The following is a 20,142-nucleotide window of genomic DNA, read 5'->3' on the forward strand; positions in this document are numbered from 1 at the left end:
TTGGTGGGATGGGGCCATCCCGCATCTGGAGGTATATTCCCCTCATAGGGATGTCCCCATCCCACCTGTCTCCCAACCAAACACGGGACGAAGTGGGATCGTCCCGTCCCGTCCCACTTTGTCCCTCGAACCAAACGCACCCTTAGTTCTTCATCGTCCCCGCGGCACCCGTGGCCTCTTGCCGGTGGCGATCTCCAGCAGCAGCACCCCGAAGCTGTACATGTCGGACGCCGTGGTCGCCGAGTCGGTGGTGATGCACTTGGGGTCCATGTACTCCCAGCTCCCGACCATGGCCGTGCCTCTGAGGGAGCCCTGCCCGGGCTGGACCTGCCTCACGAGCCCGAAGTCGCCGAGCTTGGCCTCAAACGCGTCGTCCAGCATCACGTTGCTGGGCTTGATGTCCCGGTGCAGGATGGCGTCCTTGTCGCCGGTGTGGAGGTATTCTATGGCGGAGCCGATGCCCAGAACGATCTTGTACCTCTCCGGCCATGTCAGCAGCCTCTCCGACGACCCGTGGAGGTGGTCGTCGAGGCTCCCGTTGGTTACCAGCTCGTACACGAGCAGAAGCTTGTCGTCTCCACCGCCGTCGCACCACCCAACGAGCTTCACAAGGTTGCGGTGCTTCAGCTGGCCCAAGATCATGATCTCGGTGACGTAGTTCCGCCTGGTTTGCTCCAACAGCAGCGTCAATTTTTTCACTGCCACCGGCGCATCAACGCGCCGACGATCTCGCAGGTCCCCTCTGTACACTGCTCCAAAGGTGCCGGCGCCGAGCTTCCTGTCCTGGGAGAAGCTGTCGGTCGCCAAGGTCAGCTCGTGGTACGAGAATTTCCTGGCAACTGAATTTCAGAGTTTTGAGCGCATTTGTCTTAAGTTTAAGTCGCTTGATTTAAGAAATTTAAACGTCGAGAAGACTACATTTACCTGGCAACTCTATCTCCATCGGCGGTGGCGGGCGCTTTCGACGCATCATGATGAAGCAAGTCATAGCAACCACTAAACCTGCTAGTAATGCACTTGCAGCAGACAGCACTAGTATTACCCATAGTTGGATCTTAGTACTACTGCTAGATGGATCTGTACGTCCGTGGAACATCAGTAATTGACGGAATTTGTAGACAGCAGAGGGGGTATCGAGAAAAAATTAAAATAATCTACATTTTAAAATGGAGGAAGTAGTAGGTAGTACCTGTTGAGCTAAAAGACCAGGATAGTAGCTGATGCGACTCGAACAGGTTCCCTGTGGCCGCCGAAAATCCCACGGCCGCGTCCGGACCCAGTCCTGCAACGGCCTTCAAGTCCAACGTCGCTTGGACGCTGACACTACTCCCGTTGGCCAGTCGTAGGGTCACCACCATCAGCTTGGAGCCTGCGTCGTACGCGATGTTCGCCTCCATGGGGCCAGAGAGGCTCCCGTTTGCCAAGTCCTTGGTGTAGTTGATAATGTTCCAGATGTTGCCCACCTCGATGCCGACGTGATCGGTGGTGATGTCATTAGGTTCCCAATCTGCTGGTGCTGCGTTCCAGAACGTGTCGAACTCCACGCCGACGGTTCCCTGCGCCAACTTATTCTTGGCGAAGAGCCCGAGGAAGGCGCCGTCCGAGTCCTGTGGCAGGCTTGGGGTGAAAGGCCCGACGAAGAACGCCATGCCGTCGGCCCCTGTGTTGTCACCGCTGCCGCTTCGCCCGATGGCGAACGAGAAGCTCGTGTGGAAGCTGGCTCGCTCGCCGGTGCGGTCGTCCCATAGGCGCACCGCCTCCTTGTAGGCCACACGGCCGGTGCTCCATTTGTTCACCTTTGTAATACTGATTCCGTCGCCGGCGGCAGAGGAGTTGCCGTTGGCGTACCAGAGCTTTTCTTGGTCGCTCGCCTTGGAGAAGTTATAGCTGAAAGACACAGCAGCGGTGTTGTGAGGAGACATCAAGCACAAGTGAGCAGTTGCGAGGAGGAGGAAGGGGGAAGCTCTTCGATAGGCCATGGTTGGGCAGCAGGAGAAGAGCAATATCGCTCTGCTCTCTTCGTTACAGCGAGCTGGGGTTTTCCGTTCGCAAGAGAAACTATAGCGTGGGCCAAATATCTATGGAGGTCGAGAGATTTGGTCTAGCGTGGGCGTCACTCACAGCGGCCTCCACAGCCTGCAGTGTTAGAGATCGCTGTGGTAGCTGCTTGACCAGTAAGTAAGCGATGGTCACCAAATTGAACTTTTCTATTAACGAAGCGTCGAGGAAACAACATTCCCCAGGCCAGATTTTTCCTGTCCAGGCATCGCGTCGACCAATGTGTGATTATTGTTCAGACGGAACAGCATGCACCATGAACGGATTTCTGAGAAATTCTCACGAGATTATTGTTTTACCGTGCTGCACGCATTGTCACTCCATCCATTTTCTTCAAAAGCCCCACTCGACGACCTCATCTTATCCCCGCATGGCAAGTCCAACCTTATCACTCCATTTATTTTCTTGAGTAAAATGCCCGGCTGTTCCTCGAATTTAGCTCGGTGTACTGTCTAGATTCCCAAGCTCCCAAAATGCACATTTTAACTCTCGAAACTTGCTAATCTCTTTATACGAGGTCCAAATCACATTTGCTCGCGGAATTACATATAGAATTGTGAGGAATGGGATAATTGAAAAATCAACTGACGCCCTTGATTCCGCCCAGAGTTGGTGACAAAATCAACTGACGCCGCTGTGCACGGGTTGGCTCACCAAAAATTGACGTCGATCCAAGCGAACCTACGCATGTGTAGTCAAGGCTAAAATTTTGGTAGGGCAAGCATAAGAGCAATCCAAACATATCCTTAACTACCATACATATGTAGTATCATGGTCAGTAATGCTAGAGTCAGACATGAATTATTTGAAAGAGTTTAATACACCTACACCTTCTGGCACACCGCCGGATGTGCGAACCATGACCGACCGCCACGCACGGCAACGCACGATAAACATAAAAAAAACAATGTGCACTAAAGATATTGTCTCAAATAAATCAGGTAAGAGAAAACAATGGTCAGCAAATTAAATGATGGACAGCCGCCAGCATGCCCTACTAGGGTGAGAGTGCTCAGGTAGTGACAACTTCAGGTTCAGGTAACGGGTGCTTGAGATTCGAGAGCAAATTGACAGCTTCTTCCGGCGATCCCGGTGGACACACAAGAGCCCGACGAGCATCACGCGCTCCATCCGGTTCTCGTCGTAGTCGCCGCCCAGCCGCGCGTCGGCCATCTCGAGGACCGCACCCTTGCCGTAAGACTCCCGGACAGCGTTGAGGAGGACGTTAGGTAGGCCTAGTTCTTCATCGTCCCGCTGCACCCGTGGCCTCTTGCCCGTGGCGATCTCTAGCAGCAGCACCCCGAAGCTGTACATGTCAGACGCCGTGGTCGCCGAGCCAGCGGTGACGCACATGTGGGGTCCATGTAATCCCAGCTCCCGACCATGACCGTGTCATTGAGGGAGCCCTGCCCGGGCTTGACCTGCCTCACGAGCCCGAAGTCGCCGAGCTTGGCCTCAAACGCGTCGTCCAGCATCACGTTGCTGGGCTTGATGTCCCGGTGCAAGATGGGGTTCTGGTAGCCTGTGTGGAGGTATTCTATGGCGGAGCCGATGCCCAGCACGATCTTGTACCTCTCAGGCCATGTCAGCAGGCTCTCTGACCCATGGAGGTGCTCGTCGAGGCTCTTGTTGGATACCAGCTCATACACGAGCAGCAGCTTGTCGCTGCCACCTCCGTCACACCAGCCGACGAGATTCACGAGGTTCCGGTGGCTCAACTGGCCTAAGGTCATGATCTCCGTGACGTAGTCCCTCCAAGTGTACTCCATCAGCTTTGTCAACCTCTTCACTGCCACAGGCGGCATGCGCGGATCCCGCAGCTCCCCTCTGTACACTTCCCCGAAGGATCCTTCACCGAGCTTCCTGTCCTTGGAGAAGTTCTTGATCGCCGTGGACAGTTCGCCGTATGAGAATTTCCTTGCCACTGGGTTTTGTTTCAGAAAGGAGAGAGAGAGATACTAGTAAGTTCGCTACCCAGTGTGCACTGCTTTAACTCGTTTGATATATATATATATAAGAAATCAAATAGACAGACGATAGATGATGTTTACCTAGCAACGGTATCGCCTCCGGTCCCTGTCTACGCATGACAAGGCAAAGCAGAGCAGCCACTAAACCGGCTAATGATGCACTTGCGAGAGCTATCAAAATTATAACCCATAGCTCGGTCTTAGATGGATCTGTCAGTGGAGACCAATAATAATAAGCATTATTTAGCGGAGAAGAAAATGAAAAGCTGACAAGTCATAACCACTCACCACTCAGAACGTGAATCCATGACAATTAGTGTTGGAGAGGATAGCACGTACTCCCTTCGCCGCCCCCCCCCCCCCCCCCCCTAAATGCAACTTTCGCTTCCTAACAAGTCAACTAATTTTAAATTTGACTAAATTTATACCTGGTATAAAATAAATATCAATAGATTAATCATGTAATATATATTCATACTAAATCTATATGGAGACATGAATGTTAGTATTTTTTAAAATTTTTTGATCAAACTTGAAACTGTTTGACTCCTCAATAAGCGAGAGTTGCATTTTTTTTTACGAGGAAGTTGAATTTTTACATGGCTAGCTAGTAGTTTTCCATGAGGAAGTCTAAAACGAGTGTTTTTGGTGCACCCCTTGAGGTACTCCAAAAAAACGTGGATCTGACCCCCAACTCCATATTTTTTCTGGAGCTGGAGTTGGTGGAGTTGGACGTGTTTGAAGTTTTGTGGAGTTGATGGAGTGGACCTGTTTTTTTGAGTGAAGTGCTACCAAACACCCCTTTAGTATCAAGTTCAGTATTGCTAGAGACGGACACAATTCATCGATAAATATTGATAGTTTTTTCACGACCATGCCTGTGAGCACGTTGCTAGAGAGTTAGTTATATCTACCACTTCTAGCAAACTGTTAGATATGCTAACCACGACGGACCGCCATGGACAGCGGCAAACACGACAAACATGTATACACCAAAGATATTGTCTCAAATAAATATGACAAGAGAAAACAATGGTCACACGGATTAAAGGATGGACAGCCGACAGCATACCCTACTAGGGTAAAGCCGTAAAGGAGACACTGAACTACATACTCCCTACTAGGTGCACGTCTGAGATTCAGGCAGCAATCATTTTCTAATCATATGCTGATACCTTCAGGTTCAGGTAACGGGTGTCTGAGATTCGAGAGTAAATTGACAGCTTCTCTGATGCCCAGCCGGTTCCCACGATCCTGGTTGACACACAGGAGCCCGACGAGCATCACACGCTCCATCTGCCTCTCGTCGAAGTCGCCGTTCAGCCGCGCGTCGGCCATCTCGAGGACCGCACCCTTGCCGTAAGACTCCCGGACAGCGTCGACGAGGGCGTTTCGGAGGCTTAGTTCTTCATCGTCCCGCGGCACCCGTGGCCTCTTGCCGGTGGCGATCTCCAGCAGCAGCACCCCGAAGCTGTACATGTCGGACGCCGTGGTCGCCGAGTCGGTGGTGATGCACTTAGGGTCCATGTACTCCCAGCTCCCGACCATGGCCGTGCCTCTGAGGGAGCCCTGCCCGGGATGGACCTGCCTCACGAGCCCGAAGTCGCCGAGCTTGGCCTCAAACGCGTCGTCCAGCATCACGTTGCTGGGCTTGATGTCCCGGTGCAGGATGGCGTCCTTGTCGCCGGTGTGGAGGTATTCTATGGCGGAGCCGATGCCCAGAACGATCTTGTACCTCTCCGGCCATGTCAGCAGCCTCTCCGACGACCCGTGGAGGTGGTCGTCGAGGCTCCCGTTGGTTACCAGCTCGTACACGAGCAGAAGCTTGTCGTCTCCACCGCCGTCGCACCACCCAACGAGCTTCACAAGGTTGCGGTGCTTCAGCTGGCCCAAGATCATGATCTCGGTGACGTAGTCCCGCCTGGTTTGCTCCAACAGCAGCGTCAATTTTTTCACTGCCACCGGCGCATCAACGCGCCGACGATCTCGCAGGTCCCCTCTGTACACTGCTCCAAAGGTGCCGGCGCCGAGCTTCCTGTCCTGGGAGAAGCTGTCGGTCGCCAAGGTCAGCTCGTGGTACGAGAATTTCCTGGCAACTGAATTTCAGAGTTTTGAGCGCATTTGTCTTAAGTTTAAGTCGCTTGATTTAAGAAATTTAAACGTCGAGAAGGCTACATTTACCCGGCAACTCTATCTCCATCGGCGGTGGCGGGCGCTTTCGACGCATCATGATGAAGCAAGTCATAGCAACCACTAAACCTGCTAGTAATGCACTTGCAGCAGACAGCACTAGTATTACCCATAGTTGGATCTTAGTACTACTGTTAGATGGATCTGTACGTCCGCGTAACATCAGTAATTGACGGAATTAGTAGACGCTGAGATGAACAAGTAAGATCCAACAAGAATTCATAATTCGTTTAAAAAATAATACTTCATAATTGGGAGTGATTACCTGTTGAGCTGAAGGACCAAGAGAGGAGCTGGTTGACGTCAGCCCAGGTGGCCGCCGAGAATCCAATGGCCGCGTCTTGTGGTACTCCGGCGTCCCTGAAGTCGACCAGCGCCTGTATCTGCGAAGTACTCCCGTTGGCCAGCCGTAGGGTAACCACCATCAGCTTGGAGCCTCCGTCGTACGTGATGTTCGCCGACATGGTGCCGGAGAGGTCCCCTTTCGCCAGGCCCCTCGTGTAGCTGGTGGAGCGGATGCTGTTGACGTCGATGCCGACGTGGTCGTGGCCGGCGATGTCCTGGGGGTCCCAAACCCTGTTCCAGTAGGTGTCGAACTCCACGCCGACGGTCGACGGTGAGGTGCTACTCGGGTGTTCCAGCGGGTTGTCGAAGAGCCCGAGGAACGGGCCGCGAAAGCCCAAGGGTAGGGTCGGGAGGGAAGGGCCGACGAAGAACGCCATGCCATCCCCCCGGGTGGTGGCGGTGGTGGTGTTGGCGTTGGGATTCGGTGGACTGCTGCCGATGAAGAAGGAGAAGCTTACGTTGAAGCTGACTCTCTCGTTGGTGCGGCGGTCCCACAGGCGCACCGGCTCCGGGTAGAACACGCGGCCGGTGCTGTTGTTCTTGTTCCCGATCGTGAGGTCGACCCTGTCGCCGGCGCGAGAGGAGTCGTTGATGTACCTGAGGTTTGCGCGGTCGAGGTCGCCCGGGATGGAGAAGTTGTAGCTGAAATAGAGCGCGCTGGCGGCGCGAAGAGACGCGAGGCAGAGGTGAGCGTGGAGGAGGAGAAGCAGGTGGCGGGCTCTTGGTCTTGGATAGGCAGCCATGGCTGCAGCCTGCAGCAGGGGAAGATGCAATGCAGTATCCCTTCTAGTTCTTTTCCGGCCTGTTAAATGGATAGCTAGCTTGGTTTCGCAGGCGGTGTCGGAGAGAGCGCGTGCTTGCAGTTGCAGTCTACAAAACGAGAACTGAAGAGTACACTAGACGAGGAGACTTCGAAAGAAGTAGTCCACTCGCCATTCGTGTGGACCTACTAGCACGCTCTTGCGCAGGAAGGTACGTGCCAGTGGGGGTTTGATATACCTGAGGCTGAGGGTACACTCATCGAGGCTAGTGGCGGTAGTGGAGGGCTGTTACCAACGTAGCAGTATCGTTCAGAAGAATCTTTTCCCTTGCTTTTCTGTAATTCTATTTATAGTATATCCACATGCAGGACAGCAAGGGCGGCGGGACAATGATGAACAAATAAAAAATACAACACGAGAAGGAGATTGGAAACGACTAGTGTCCACTTTGCCAATTTTCCATTCGCGTGGATCGAGTATGCAAGTTATAAATATTTTAGTTCATTGCTTTGATCGACCAAAAAAGTTGATAAGATAAACAAAAATGGTATTTTTTTAACTAATTTGGAAGAAGAAATAAATTTAGTGGTATGTCATCATAATTAATCAGCGATTCACAAAACACTGTTGTGTACCTACTTGCATAACCATCACGCACCCTCTCTGCATCTGCAGCAAAATTCCAACCAACCCACAGTCATCATAATTTTTTCCCTACTGGCATTCTGCTATATTCGTATAATCGTACGTAGTGTAAGTAAATCGTTTCGTCAGGAACGAACTTGATTAATGAAGCAGCTTGTTAGAGAAAATTTGAGCTTTTATTTCTCTTTGGTACATCAGATCTTGTGATGTTTTGGCTACGTATTCGTTTGGATCATGTGCTCCTTTATAATATTTATGGTCCGATGCATTCTTGAAAAAATGTCTGAAGCCGGAATACTATTTTCTATTATTAAAAAAGAGGAACGAACTTGATTTTCCGGAAGCCCGAGTAAGAAAGATACATGAGCAAAAAATCGACGGCATTCCTGAATTTCTAGTCGAAGTCGCGCCGTCCCGCCCCGCTCGGCCATCTTGACACCAGCCAGAGCCGGGCTGTAAGCTCTAAAGTTGCAGGCCCACAAAGCGCGCGCTTGTGACGTTAGAGCAGGCCCAGTATTAGTTAGCACTTCCTCCGCTAGCCCTAAGTTCGAAACGCATTGTATGTGTGAGAGAGGAAACGGGAGAACAGTTAGATTAGGCCCATCCACGAGTTTGGCGGGCGGGCGGGATCTGGGAGACTGGATGGCGCGCGCGGGTGAAAATTTTGGCTCGTCGTGGGGTAGCGGCCGCAGGCGGTGGAGCGGAGGACGCCGCCCGCTCAAGCATTTTCGCCCCAAATTTCGAACCACCGCCAGGCCGCGCCCGCTGCTGCTGTTGCCATTTTCGCCTGTGGGCCCGGTCAGCAGCCGTTTACCATTCTGCCCCGTGCTTAGCGTTTCTCTTGAAAACCTGCCTTGTCGATCTGGACCCACCTAAGGAAAAAAAAAGCGTAGCGTGTTTTCGTACCGATAATTTCATCTCTTTAGACGGGCAAGCTTCGCCAAGAGCGAATTCCGAGGTCTCTGGATCATCCAAAGATGAGTAAAGCACAAGTGTGTTTGCGTTCTCGAGAAAACTGCAACCTGACACAATTTCTAGTAGTAGATCAAATAGGTCTAAACACGACACGACAACAAAGGGCAGAACGGTAAAACGCAAAAAAAAAATGGGAAACCGCACGCGGAAAAGAGGCGGGGCGGGGGTTTCCGGCGCGCGCGGGATTGTGAGCGCCAACCCAATCCGCCCCGCCCCGCCCCGCGAGATCCATCCCATCGCGATCGCGGCACCACGTCACCCCCATTTATCAGCCGTGCGCCGAAGCGGTGGAGAGGCACACGCGCCCCAGTCCCCCCCCCCCCCTCCCACCTTCCCCTCCCGTCCCGTCCCCGTCCGCCCCGCTCCGCCTCCCGAAAATTTCACCCCTTTTCCTCCGCCTCTCCTCTCCACGGCCCCCACGCCAGGGGCCTAAAACCCTAGCCCCGATCCTTCCCGCCCATGGCATCCGCCGATTCCAAGCCCGCCTCCCCGGCCGCCGCCGCGGATCCGCCCGCCGGCGACGCCAAGGACGCCGCCGCCGCCGACCCCGAGCCCGCCGCCCCGGCGGAGGAGAAGACACCGCAGCAGCCGGAGAAGAAGCGGGGCCGGAGGAAGAAGGGGGAGGCGCAGGCGGAGGCGGCGGTGAAGACGCCGCCGTCAAGGAAGACGGGGCCCGCGGCTGAGCGCCCGTCCAGGGAGAGGAAGACGGTCGAGAGGTACTCGGAGCTCGCACCGCGCGTCACGCCCGCCAAGAAGTCCCCCGCTATTGTCCAGGTGAGAAAGCCCTCGTTTTTCCGCCCGGGCGTGCTCGGCCCGCCCCTGATCTATTGTTCTGCGTGGCTTTGGCTACTGTGGTTCTAGTAGCTTGCTAAAAATAGCTTCTTTGAGGATGTTTGGTTGGACACCTCCTTTTCCATGCTTCAGTCTGTGCTTCAGATTTGTGAAGCTTGCTGATTTTGCGCTCCTTGTAGCTATCGCTGACGTTTTTGTGCTTCTCTGCTGTAGGGCTCTGGAACCAAGCTGAAGGACATACCTAATGGTGAGTACTCACTCCGTCCCAGTGTTTTTGTTTCGCTAGTGTGGTCTCCCTGTTTGCTTGTGGCATTTCATGGATTGGTGGCAGGCCGTTTAAGATCTGCCTAGCCGTAGGTTGCCATATCTCTGTTTGACTGTGACAAAGTTGATGTTCTGTCTGCTTAGGAGTCGAAATTGTTTCACCAAAAAAAATCGGTATGGATAGTCTATGCCATAGTGGAAGTTTCTAGGAACAAACTGGTTCAAGTTGATATTGTAGCTGAAGGCATAGTTGAGGAGTTTGGAAGAATTTGCTAGGCTGAATTAAAACTGAAATAATCTTCTCCAGTATGTTTGCCTGCTTATCAGCTATGCACATCTATTTTGAGGTGGCTTTCTTAGCTATAGGCTTGTTTACAGGTGGCTGGTTCTTACTTGCAATGATGATTAAGGCTCCTTTTGGCACGTCAGAATGGTTCTGATTCTAGCGAGAAACGGTTGGATCCATGCAAAATGCGCTGTTTCCATTTGGCACATTGAACCGATTCTGATTCTAGCCAGAAACGGTCAGATCCATGCTGGCATGCTGTTTCCATTTTGCATGTTGAAATGGTTTTGTTTCTTGCCAGAAACAGGCTACATGCCAAATGCGCCGTTTCTGCTTGGTATGTCAACTATTCTGATCCTAGCCATAAATGGTCAGATCCATGCCAAATGTGTCAGTTTCTGTTTGGCACGTCAAAACAATGCTGATTCTAACCAGAAATGGTTGGATCCATGACGACATGTCGTTTCCTTTTTGCACGTTGAAGGTGGTTCAATTCTAGCCAGAAACAGTCAGATCCATGCCAACACGTTGTTTCTGCTTGGCATGTCAAAATGATTCTGATTCTACCCAGAGATGGTCGGATCCGTGCCAAACATGTTGTTTCTGAATTGTTCTGAGCGCGGAACAGCTTGAAATGATTTACTCTTTTTTCCTAGGCAAGTGAAACGCCCCAAACCCAGTTTCACAGGAGAATCACCCACCTCTGTTCCTGCATCCCCTGACCTCACCTTGAATTTACCAGTATTTGCCCCTGGTGTCACCATAGGATCCTTTGCCTCCTGTCATGGGTGTGCACTTGATTTGCTTGTTTTGATTGAGGGTTTTGTGTTTTGATTGAGCCGAGCAACGGAGGAGGCAGTGTGCTCTCGATTTTGCTTGTTTCTAGGTACTATGGATCAGTCCTTGCCTGATGTGAGCTCGGGCACCTCTCAGCCAAACTAGCTGATGAGCTGCCTCTGCAGTTACACATTGGTGAAACATACAGATACGAAGTGTATGTTACTCGTTTCAATTAACATCCCCTCTTTCGCGAATCAGAATCTAGCCTACATGCCAAACAGTCCTACAAAGTGATTCTGGTTCACTGAGAAATGTTTCGAGAGAGAATCTGGATCTGAAACGTTTCTATGAGAATTTGGAACTCTACCAAAAGCACACTAACTTATAATTGTGGCATTAGAATTTGTACGGACACATGTGGTGTGGATTGCAGTGCAAAGGAACCATTAACTTGAGTTACATTGCACAAGATTTATTTCATTGAATGAAGAATGTGTTGCCCTTCCCACAACATGATAATAAATCCTCTTTAAGCTTAAAACAAACATCAGCAAATGATAGACTGGTACATGTTACTTTGTTTACTTGAGGGACCATGAGTATGGGGTGATAGGTTGCTTGTCACTACAAGTTACATGGGCATCCTTCCCTAATTGTGTTTACAATTCAGTCATTTCGCCCATTCATATATTGTACCATGTTTAACACATGTAGCTGATTAGTGCTTAATTGTGCTTTGCATTTAGACTGTTTCTGTATCTTGATCTTGGATAGGTTGTCCTAATGCCTAATTAATGTGATGACGTCTGTCCCTGTTGAAAGCTTGTGTTGACATTACTGTTGGAAAAGAAGGGAAAAAAAGAAAATCACATTGAATAAATTGAGATGTTTTATGACCTGCCTAACTTTTTAACTGTTGCTTTACTGTCTGTGATATTCTCTTTGGGCTTAACTAAATCCTAGTTGAAAATTTCCAATTAATAATTGGTACCCTTGTTCATGCCATACCAGTTTCCTTCAAACTATCAAAGAGAAAGACAGATGAGAATCTCCAGAGCCTTCATACTCTAATGTATGGGAGAAAATCAAATGTGAGGCTTCCACAAATGTATTTTTTAATCTCAAGTTTTGCCTATTTTTATTTTGTTTACTTTGTTAACTGTGTTAATTCTCTGCAGGTCCACTTTTTGAAGAGAAACATATCTCAATTTTCCGGGTTTGTTTGGACAGATAATGAAGTAAGTTTTTCTTTAATCTCACTATATTATGTAAAACAGGATTTTTTTAAACATATTATATTCTTAGCTCCATTACCAATGGTAAACCTCTGTGTGAAAACCGTGTTTACTGTAATCCTTACTGGCCTAAAATGATCCACACAACTTTTTAAGCATTTGCAACTTTTCTTCATTACAGTTCCAATAGTAATTGTCTCATGTATATTTTGTACTAATCCGATTGTGGCAGTTTTGTTAGTGCTGTTAATACTTTATGGATAGTGTGACCTGTTAATTTTTCTGGGGTTTTATGCATAGATTTGTTTAGAATTTCATGTGCTGTTGGTCATGTTTGCCCTGCCTGTAATGTTGATCAGGGAAAGCACAGGACCAGAATAAAGGAAAAGCTTGACAAATTTAACAAGGAGAAGTTGCTAGACTTTTGTGACATACTGGATATTTATGTTCCAAAAGCAAGTACAAAGAAGGTTACCCAGCTAAGCCCTGTGTATTTATAAACATGAGCAGTGAAGCCTTTAGTAACGGCTTGTGCTTTGCTGAAATTCAGGAAGAAGTTTCTGCCAAAGTCTTGGAATTTTTGGAGTCCCCTTGTGTTACCAGGGATGTTGTTCTCACTGATAAAAAGGTATTACTTCTGATAGAATTGCTATGCGTTCAATGCTTTCCATACGGACTACTTTGATTAGGCAAATTAAATGAAATTTTTATATGCGTTTAGTGCTGATCTTGTTTTTCCTGGAGTGTGGAAGCCTTGCCACCATGACCTGAAGTGACTGACCTTTTCTCCATTGCAGAAAGGGAAGAAACGTGGGAGGAGACCTAAAGGAAGTGGTGAGGCAACTCCTGAAGATGCTTCTGCAGAGAAGGTAATCCTATCTTGTGCTGAGCAGCTAAAATTTTGAAGTTCGTTTTAGTGCCCTGCCTTAACCAAAATAACTAACCTTGACCTCCAAATAAATAAATAAATAAATAAATATTAAAAGTATCCATCTTTAGCACATTCATTTGCTTGGTTCTAAGCAATCACACAATCTGTCTCCTAGTTCCTTTTTCTTTAGTATTGTTTATTTGTAATTACTATCTAAACTAACTGGAAAGTACTGACTAACAGCCTTGTTGATTTTTGTGCAAAAATGAGCTAAGGGAATGTGGACATATATTTGCATATACTAATCTAAATGTATGATATTTGCTATGTTACCTACTGTGGACATTACTGCTCTGTATCCATTTTTGGACCGTTTCTCAACACTTGAGTTCATATATTCTTTGTTCTCTCCTTCAGACCCTGTAGTTATTGTAACTATGTGGACAAGGAAATAAGTGAACATACAAGGGCAATATTTATCCAGCAGTTAATAATTTGAATTAATCTTGTCACAACATTCCTTTACTGATAATAATGGGATCCTGGTACCTTGTTGTGTTATATTAAACAGAAAAGGAAAAGGGGTCGGAACCAAGCAGCTGAAGCTGGGAAAGAGAATGATGATGAGGAAGATGGTGGTCCTGCTGGTTCTGAAGATGCATCAACAGGAGATGAAGGTGATGGGGACTCTGAAGCAAATGATCATGCTATGAGTGATGATGAACCTGATGAGCCTCCAGCAAAGAAAAAGTCAACAGATGTAAATCAAGTTAAGAAAGAACCTGGGTCTAATGCAAGGGAAAACAATGCACGAGGAAAAAAGGCTTCTACAAAACCTGCAAAAGGTGCTTCAAAGCCTCCTCAAGACACTAAAGATGAGCCTAATGTAGAGATAAAAAAGGTTGGCAGGAGAGCAAAGAGTTCGAAGGAAAGTGATGTGCCGAAAGATTCGAACAAGGTGAACAAGGTCTCTAAATCCAAGAAAGATGATGGAAAAGAAAGCCAAAACAACAAGGCTGCTAAGCCATCCAGTAAAAATAAAGGTGTGAGGCAGTAGTGCTTATCATGGGCAGTGTCATGAGTTGATCTTGTTCTGGTCCCTGCAAGTACCTTTATGATTTTCTTTTTGACTATATTATGGCCATTACTATTCTGTTTCTTTTCAGATCTCATATAATCTACTTGGATAGCCATAATAAGCTATTATCCATCTCTGCTCTCCAGGTAAAGGCAAGGGTGGTGCAGAGGCTGGGACTGCCCCAACCACTGAACAGCTGCATGCTGTTGTTAGCAGCATTTTGAAGGAAGTTGACTTCAACACAGTAAGCAAACGATAATGTTTTGAACCTGGTCCATTGTTTCTGTTGCTATGTATCCTGACTGATTATGCTTTTGTGTAGGCAACTCTGGCTGATATTCTCAGACAATTAGGTACTCTCTTTTATGCTGCTTGTTAAGTTCATTAGACTAGATGTATGAATAAATTGTTGATGCAACTACTATAAACTAGATTTCTGATTGATGAATGTACTGATGAGTCCTTCATCTTTCTAACCAGGGACCCATTTTGAAATGGACCTCATGGACAGAAAAGCAGAAGTGAAGCGCATCATCGAGGAGGTAATAAATAGTATGTCTGATGATGATGATGGTGAGGAAGCTTCAGAAGATGAAGCAGAAGACAATGGTAAGGAAGAGAAGTCAAAGGGTGATCCTGATGAAGAGAAGTGATGCCGTGGATCGGATGTGCATCGGATGTGCAGTGATCAGTCTCTTGTTATGTCAGTGGTTTGGATTGATCTTGCAAGGACTATCTTGTTGGTTCTGTACAATTGGGGCACCATCACAACAAATTGGTGACCTACCAGTACAAGATTGTTAACCATTTCACAGCCATATACACCTAGTTGTTGTGCTTGACTAGGTAGTGACCTGTAGCCTAGTTGCTGGTCATGTACAATAGCTGTGCGTTTAATAGCTTTGTTGCTTAGGTAGCTAGCCTGACTGTAATATGCACAATAATTCTTGGCTTGTTTCATCCATTTATCCTTGTAAAACTCTGTATCCTTCTGAATTGCTCCTGTTTTTTGCAGTTCTTAATTCCCTCATGATCGTGAGGTTTTAGCCCTGGGATTCTATGATATGCGAGTGGGTTTTTGTTGAAGCGTTTTCACTGACAAAGTGCTAGTTTCATTTGCACCTGTGCTCATACCCTTCAATTCATCTGATGTGCTCGTTTTCTGTTTGTGCAAAGGTTGAAGGGTTATCTGTAGGTTATCTGTAAGAGCTCATGACGATATATCTCTATGACTATTACTAGTCTAAATGAAATGCTTCGGATGAAATGTAAAATGTTCTGATGCTGCAGTGTATAGGGGATAAAAAAACCAGCTGCGCATCTGTTTTTCCTCGACATGTGTTCATCTTGTACTGGGCTAACATGGTTTCTTTCGGTCTACCTGTTTTCCAAAGTTGGATGTTACCCATTTCTTTTGTCAGACATTGATTCATCTCGGTAATCCTTGGACCGAGAGGATTTCTCTCGGGCTAACGGTTTTCCAAACACTAAACTCTCTGAATACCATGTTGGTTGGTCTACCGTCAAGGCTATTTCATTCAGTTGTCTGAAACTGTTGTTGTGTCTGCTTGTCATTTTCACTTTGCTACCTTCATATTTCTGCACAATGACAGTAGTTGACACGGACGTATTAGTCGGTGTCGTGAAACCGTTTAGCCAGCATCAACTCGAATACGGTACGATGTTGCATTGGATCAGGCCGTTCCGGTTCTCACCTGCTTGCAGAACCGTGCATGCTGGTCGCGTTCTTGGTTCACTCAATCCAAATGTCCCAACCACCTTACTCGTGCACACGCACAAGAAACCCCTCTTGTTATATCCGTGCTCCCTCGATCAGCTCCCCTCCTGGGTTGCAAATCCACCATCGTCATTGCTCCGCTGCTGATCTGCCTCTGACAATGGTAATGTTCATCCAGCTTGCTCATCGAATTCTCGCCATCTCTTACATGGAGCTTCCTCCATTTTTGTTCCCTGCCCGGATGCACGCAGGGCGTGTTCGAGCTTCGCGTCAAGCAGCAAGGGGAGCCGGCGCTGGTGCCGCCTGCGGCGGAGACGCCGAAGGGTTCCTACTACCTCTCCAACCTGGACCAGAACATCGCCGTCATCGTGCAGACCGTGTACTGCTTCAGGGCGGCTGGCGGCGACGACGGCCGCAGCGCCAGTGGCGTGCTGAAGGAGTCGCTGGCGAAGGTGCTCGTTCACTACTACCCGCTCGCCGGCCGGCTGACGGTCAGCGGCGAGGGGAAGCTGGCCGTCGACTTGACGGGCGAAGGCGCCGTCTTCGTCGAGGCCGAGGCGGACTGTGACATGGCCGACATCGGTGACGTCGCCGAGCCTGACCCTGCGGTGCTCGGCAAGCTCGTGTACAGCGTCCCCGGCGCCAAGAACATACTCGAGATGCCACTCCTTGCAGCTCAGGTACATTTCTTTAATAATTATCTGGATCGAGTTCAATTATTCAACGTGTCATCGAGCTTGATCACGGCGTGTTTGTGCTGGTGGCGATCGTCGGATCGACAAGGTGACCAAGTTCAAGTGCGGCGGCTTCGTGCTGGGCCTGGCCATCAACCACTGCATGTTCGACGGCGTCAGCGCCATGCAGTTCGTCAACTCGTGGGGCGAGACGGCGCGCGGCCTCCCCCTGTCGCTCCCGCCGGAGCTCGACCGCGCCGTCCTCCGCGCACGCGACCCGCCGCGGCACGAGTTCCCACACCACGAGTTCGCGCAGATCACCGACGACGACGGCGACACCCCGCCGCCGCCGCACGGCGGCGAGCCGCTCCTGTACCGGTCGTTCCGGTTCGCGCCGGCGTCGATCGCGCGCCTGAAGGTGCTGGCGCCGCTGGAGGGCCGCGCGTGCACCACGTTCGAGGCGCTCGCCGGGTTCGTGTGGAGCGCGCGCACGAGGGCGCTGGGGGTGGCGTCCTCGCGGCAGAGCAAGCTGCTGTTCGCCGTGGACGGCCGGCCGAGGTTCTCGCCGCCGCTGCCGGCGGGGTACTTCGGCAACGCCATCGTGCTCACCAGCGCGGCGTGCGCGGCGGGGGAGCTGGCGGCGCCGGCGGCGTCGTCGATGCCGCGCGCCGTGCGGCTGGTGCGCGGCGCCGTGGAGGCGGTGACGGACGCGTACATGCGGTCGGCGGTGGACTACTTCGAGGCGACGCGGGCGCGGCCGTCGCTGGCGTCGACGCTGGTGATCACGGCGTGGTCGCGGCTGCCGTTCCGCGCGGCTGACTTCGGGTGGGGCCCGCCCGCGGCGTACGGCCCCGCGGCGCTCCCCGAGAAGGAGGTGGCGCTGTTCCTGTCGTGCGGGGAGGAGCGGGGCGGCGTCCGCGTGCTGCTGGGGCTGCCGCCCGCGGCCATGGCCGAGTTCCAGCGCCTCGTGGAGGAGGTCACCGCGGCCTGAAGGACAGGACCACGAGTCCCGGAATCCGCATGGTCATGGATGGTTATGTAGTGTTGTTTGTGTTCGTGGCTTCGTGGCTCGTTGTGTTCTATTGATCCAGTGAACTCATCGTTGTTAAAAGGTTGGATAATGCTTGGGCCAAGCGTTTAGCAGGACTTTCGTGCGACTGTGTCAGGAACTACGGGGCTGGCCTCGGCAGGATTTTCTGTTGATGAGCAGGGACGGAGGCAGGATTGCTACAATAGAAGGCAATCAAACTAGATCATGCAAGCTTTTTAAATGTGAGGGGCCAAAAATGCAATTTATACATTTCTATTGAGGAGAAAGAAGCCATTCATATACGAGAAATTTTGGGGAGAAAGAAGCAATTCATATACGAGAAATTTGGGGAGAAAGAAGCAATTCGTATACGTGGAATAGATAAGAGAGTAAATCAGATTGAACAAGCTATGTTCAAATACATGTACTCAACTGAAACATGCATAACACAACCGTGGGTAACGGTAAGCATAGGCAATCAACGACAGACAAACCTCGCCGAGAAGATCAAGTAAATAAACCGACCTCGATTTCTACTGCTTGTTATTGGCTGCCGATCGACTTGAAAGTCGTCAGGTGGTGGCAAACAACTACAGTGTAGACAGCACTAAAGCAGCCCAGATGAGGGTGAATGCAACCTTATCGCTCAATTCAAAACAGCGGTACCTCCCGAGCCTCATTTGTAGAGCGATGTGGCCTCCTTGCATTGAGAAATGCATCGCAAAGATCTGGAACAGCAATGAAAGCTAGGTGAGGAAACGAATTGTGCTCCGTTGCAGTGTCCTTATCATCGTCCGGGCACGTCTAGTAGGCGAAGCAGAAGGAAGCAGAAGAAGTACTTCGAAAAGCGCGAGGAGCAAGATTTTCCTGGTGCAATGCTATAACGTGCCGACGGCCTTGGCTGAAGCTGCGCAGCCGGTTGGGAAGCTGAGGAAATCTTCCATCTTTATAGCCGCTACGAAAGCCATACTTAAGGTGCATTTGGTAGGGTTTCAGATTTTTATAGAAACATTTTCGGATCTAGATTCTCTCTGGAAATGTTTCTCAGGTGAATTAAAATCACTTTGTGTAACCGTTTGGCTAGCTAGCTGGATTCTTTGAAACAGGAACTAGAATAAGGTGAAACACCTAAAATACCGTTTCTCTGTTGTACCTCAAAAAGAAGAAATGTTTCTCTCCGATTCTCACGGAAATGTTTCTGGTTATATTGTGTTTGGCACAGATTCTGCCGTTTCTACCTAGAAACGAAACTAATTCTGTTGTCCAAACGCACCCTTAAGAAGGTCACACCATGTTGATTAACTTGAGGTGCATCATGATCAGGTACCTATCTCTCAATTCGAATACTTCCTGAGTCATTTGTAGAGTTACGTGATCAGAAAACGAATTGTGCTGCGTTGTATCATCCTTGTCATTATTGGGCGTATAGTTAGTGAAATGAGTATTGACTAGGGGGGCACGTGCCCCCATATAGAAGTGCACATCACAGATAAGATCAAATGCTAAGTCGGTCGCATCCTAAATTTAATGTAGGATTTCACCTCTCTAATCTAGCTATCAAATGTTTTGCGGGAGGTAAATGATAGCATGTGTTATAGTGAAAAATTCTCCACTCTAAAAATAAACTCTGATAGTGCACTAAAAGGTGGTCAAAGTTGGATAGGTTTGATTTAATGCGACCTATAAAAAAACCTGGAGGAAGTACGTGATTAGCTACACTTTTCTACTTGTTGTGTCGGTCTCATCTCCCATCCCCATTCACTCACTCGCTACTGACTTATTATTATTTTCGGGGAGTGATAGCCTAGGCGTACTACGTGATTGGCAATTTACTAGTAGGCCTGCTTAGCTATACACATTTGTACTCGGTCTCATCTTAGCAAGGGTTAATATTATGGCAGATTTGATTGGTTCTCCAATCGCCAAATCTAGACATTATGGGGGTGTTTGGGAAACACCTGTTAAAGTTTAACACCTGTCACATCGGATGTTTGGATGCTAATTAGGAGTACTAAACATAAGCTAATTACAAAACTAATTGCACAGATGGAGTATAATTCGCGAGACTACTAACCCCCTTTTTCTGGAACCTAAATCGTACTGCTGGATGGTTATTACATTCATGCATTTTAGGATGATAGACTAACCTAGCGAGTTAGAAACGTGCAGGCGAGTATGGGGATCATTAGGCTGCCGTAGGTACTCCGGCTGAGGCATCCCGACTCGAGATGTGAGAGGAGTTTGCATTAAGAAGATGTTCCCAGATCCACTGCCCATAATGTATCGATGGTGAGATCTGTAGACCTCAGCGTGCATCGACCACACGCTTAGCCTGTGCAAGAATGTCCCCCCTAGAAGAAAAGTTATAGTAGCGAAGCGAGGCCCATAGTGAACATGGTGTATCTCCGAAGCTGGGGAAAGACTTCCACCGCCTGGACTTGATAATATAT

General features: G+C 49.3%; 4 protein-coding genes and 1 pseudogene across 5 annotated transcripts; 2 read left to right on the forward strand and 3 right to left on the reverse strand.

The window, feature by feature from the left end:
- Positions 1–46: 46 nt before the first annotated feature.
- LOC101786090 (L-type lectin-domain containing receptor kinase IX.2) lies at positions 47–2,158 on the reverse strand. 2 transcript variants are annotated; one of them, XM_022827018.1, is made up of 3 exons: positions 1,190–2,158; positions 925–1,002; positions 47–839 (listed from the first exon to the last, which is right to left on the reverse strand). In XM_022827018.1, exons 1-3 carry the CDS (start codon positions 1,977–1,979, stop codon positions 151–153), a joined length of 1,557 nt encoding a protein of 518 aa, XP_022682753.1. In that variant the 5' UTR covers positions 1,980–2,158; the 3' UTR covers positions 47–150. The 2 variants fall into 2 exon arrangements, with proteins under 2 accessions (XP_022682753.1, XP_004972315.1); XM_004972258.4 differs by having other exon boundaries at positions 925–1,077.
- A 682-nt stretch (positions 2,159–2,840) lies between these two features.
- LOC101779895 lies at positions 2,841–4,018 on the reverse strand (annotated as a pseudogene).
- Positions 4,019–4,920: 902 nt separating this feature from the next.
- LOC101780310 (L-type lectin-domain containing receptor kinase IX.2) lies at positions 4,921–7,503 on the reverse strand. Its single transcript, XM_004971060.3, has 3 exons — positions 6,484–7,503; positions 6,210–6,362; positions 4,921–6,124 (listed from the first exon to the last, which is right to left on the reverse strand). Exons 1-3 carry the CDS (start codon positions 7,304–7,306, stop codon positions 5,190–5,192), a joined length of 1,911 nt encoding a protein of 636 aa, XP_004971117.1. The 5' UTR covers positions 7,307–7,503; the 3' UTR covers positions 4,921–5,189.
- A 1,758-nt stretch (positions 7,504–9,261) lies between these two features.
- LOC101780966 (protein DEK) lies at positions 9,262–15,330 on the forward strand. The gene is made up of 11 exons (XM_004971061.2): positions 9,262–9,718; positions 9,950–9,983; positions 12,078–12,157; positions 12,245–12,304; positions 12,661–12,771; positions 12,852–12,929; positions 13,099–13,170; positions 13,744–14,215; positions 14,397–14,494; positions 14,573–14,603; positions 14,731–15,330. Exons 1-11 carry the CDS (start codon positions 9,404–9,406, stop codon positions 14,901–14,903), a joined length of 1,524 nt encoding a protein of 507 aa, XP_004971118.1. The 5' UTR covers positions 9,262–9,403; the 3' UTR covers positions 14,904–15,330.
- Positions 15,331–16,017: 687 nt separating this feature from the next.
- On the forward strand, positions 16,018–18,000 carry LOC101781378 (omega-hydroxypalmitate O-feruloyl transferase). The gene is made up of 3 exons (XM_004971062.2): positions 16,018–16,151; positions 16,240–16,668; positions 16,772–18,000. The coding sequence occupies exons 1-3, from the start codon at positions 16,149–16,151 to the stop codon at positions 17,651–17,653; spliced, it is 1,314 nt and encodes a 437-aa protein (XP_004971119.1). The 5' UTR covers positions 16,018–16,148; the 3' UTR covers positions 17,654–18,000.
- Positions 18,001–20,142: the final 2,142 nt, after the last annotated feature.

The sequence above is a fragment of the Setaria italica genome, chromosome V (assembly GCF_000263155.2).
Source record: "Setaria italica strain Yugu1 chromosome V, Setaria_italica_v2.0, whole genome shotgun sequence".
NCBI classification, from domain to species: Eukaryota; Viridiplantae; Streptophyta; class Magnoliopsida; order Poales; family Poaceae; genus Setaria; species Setaria italica.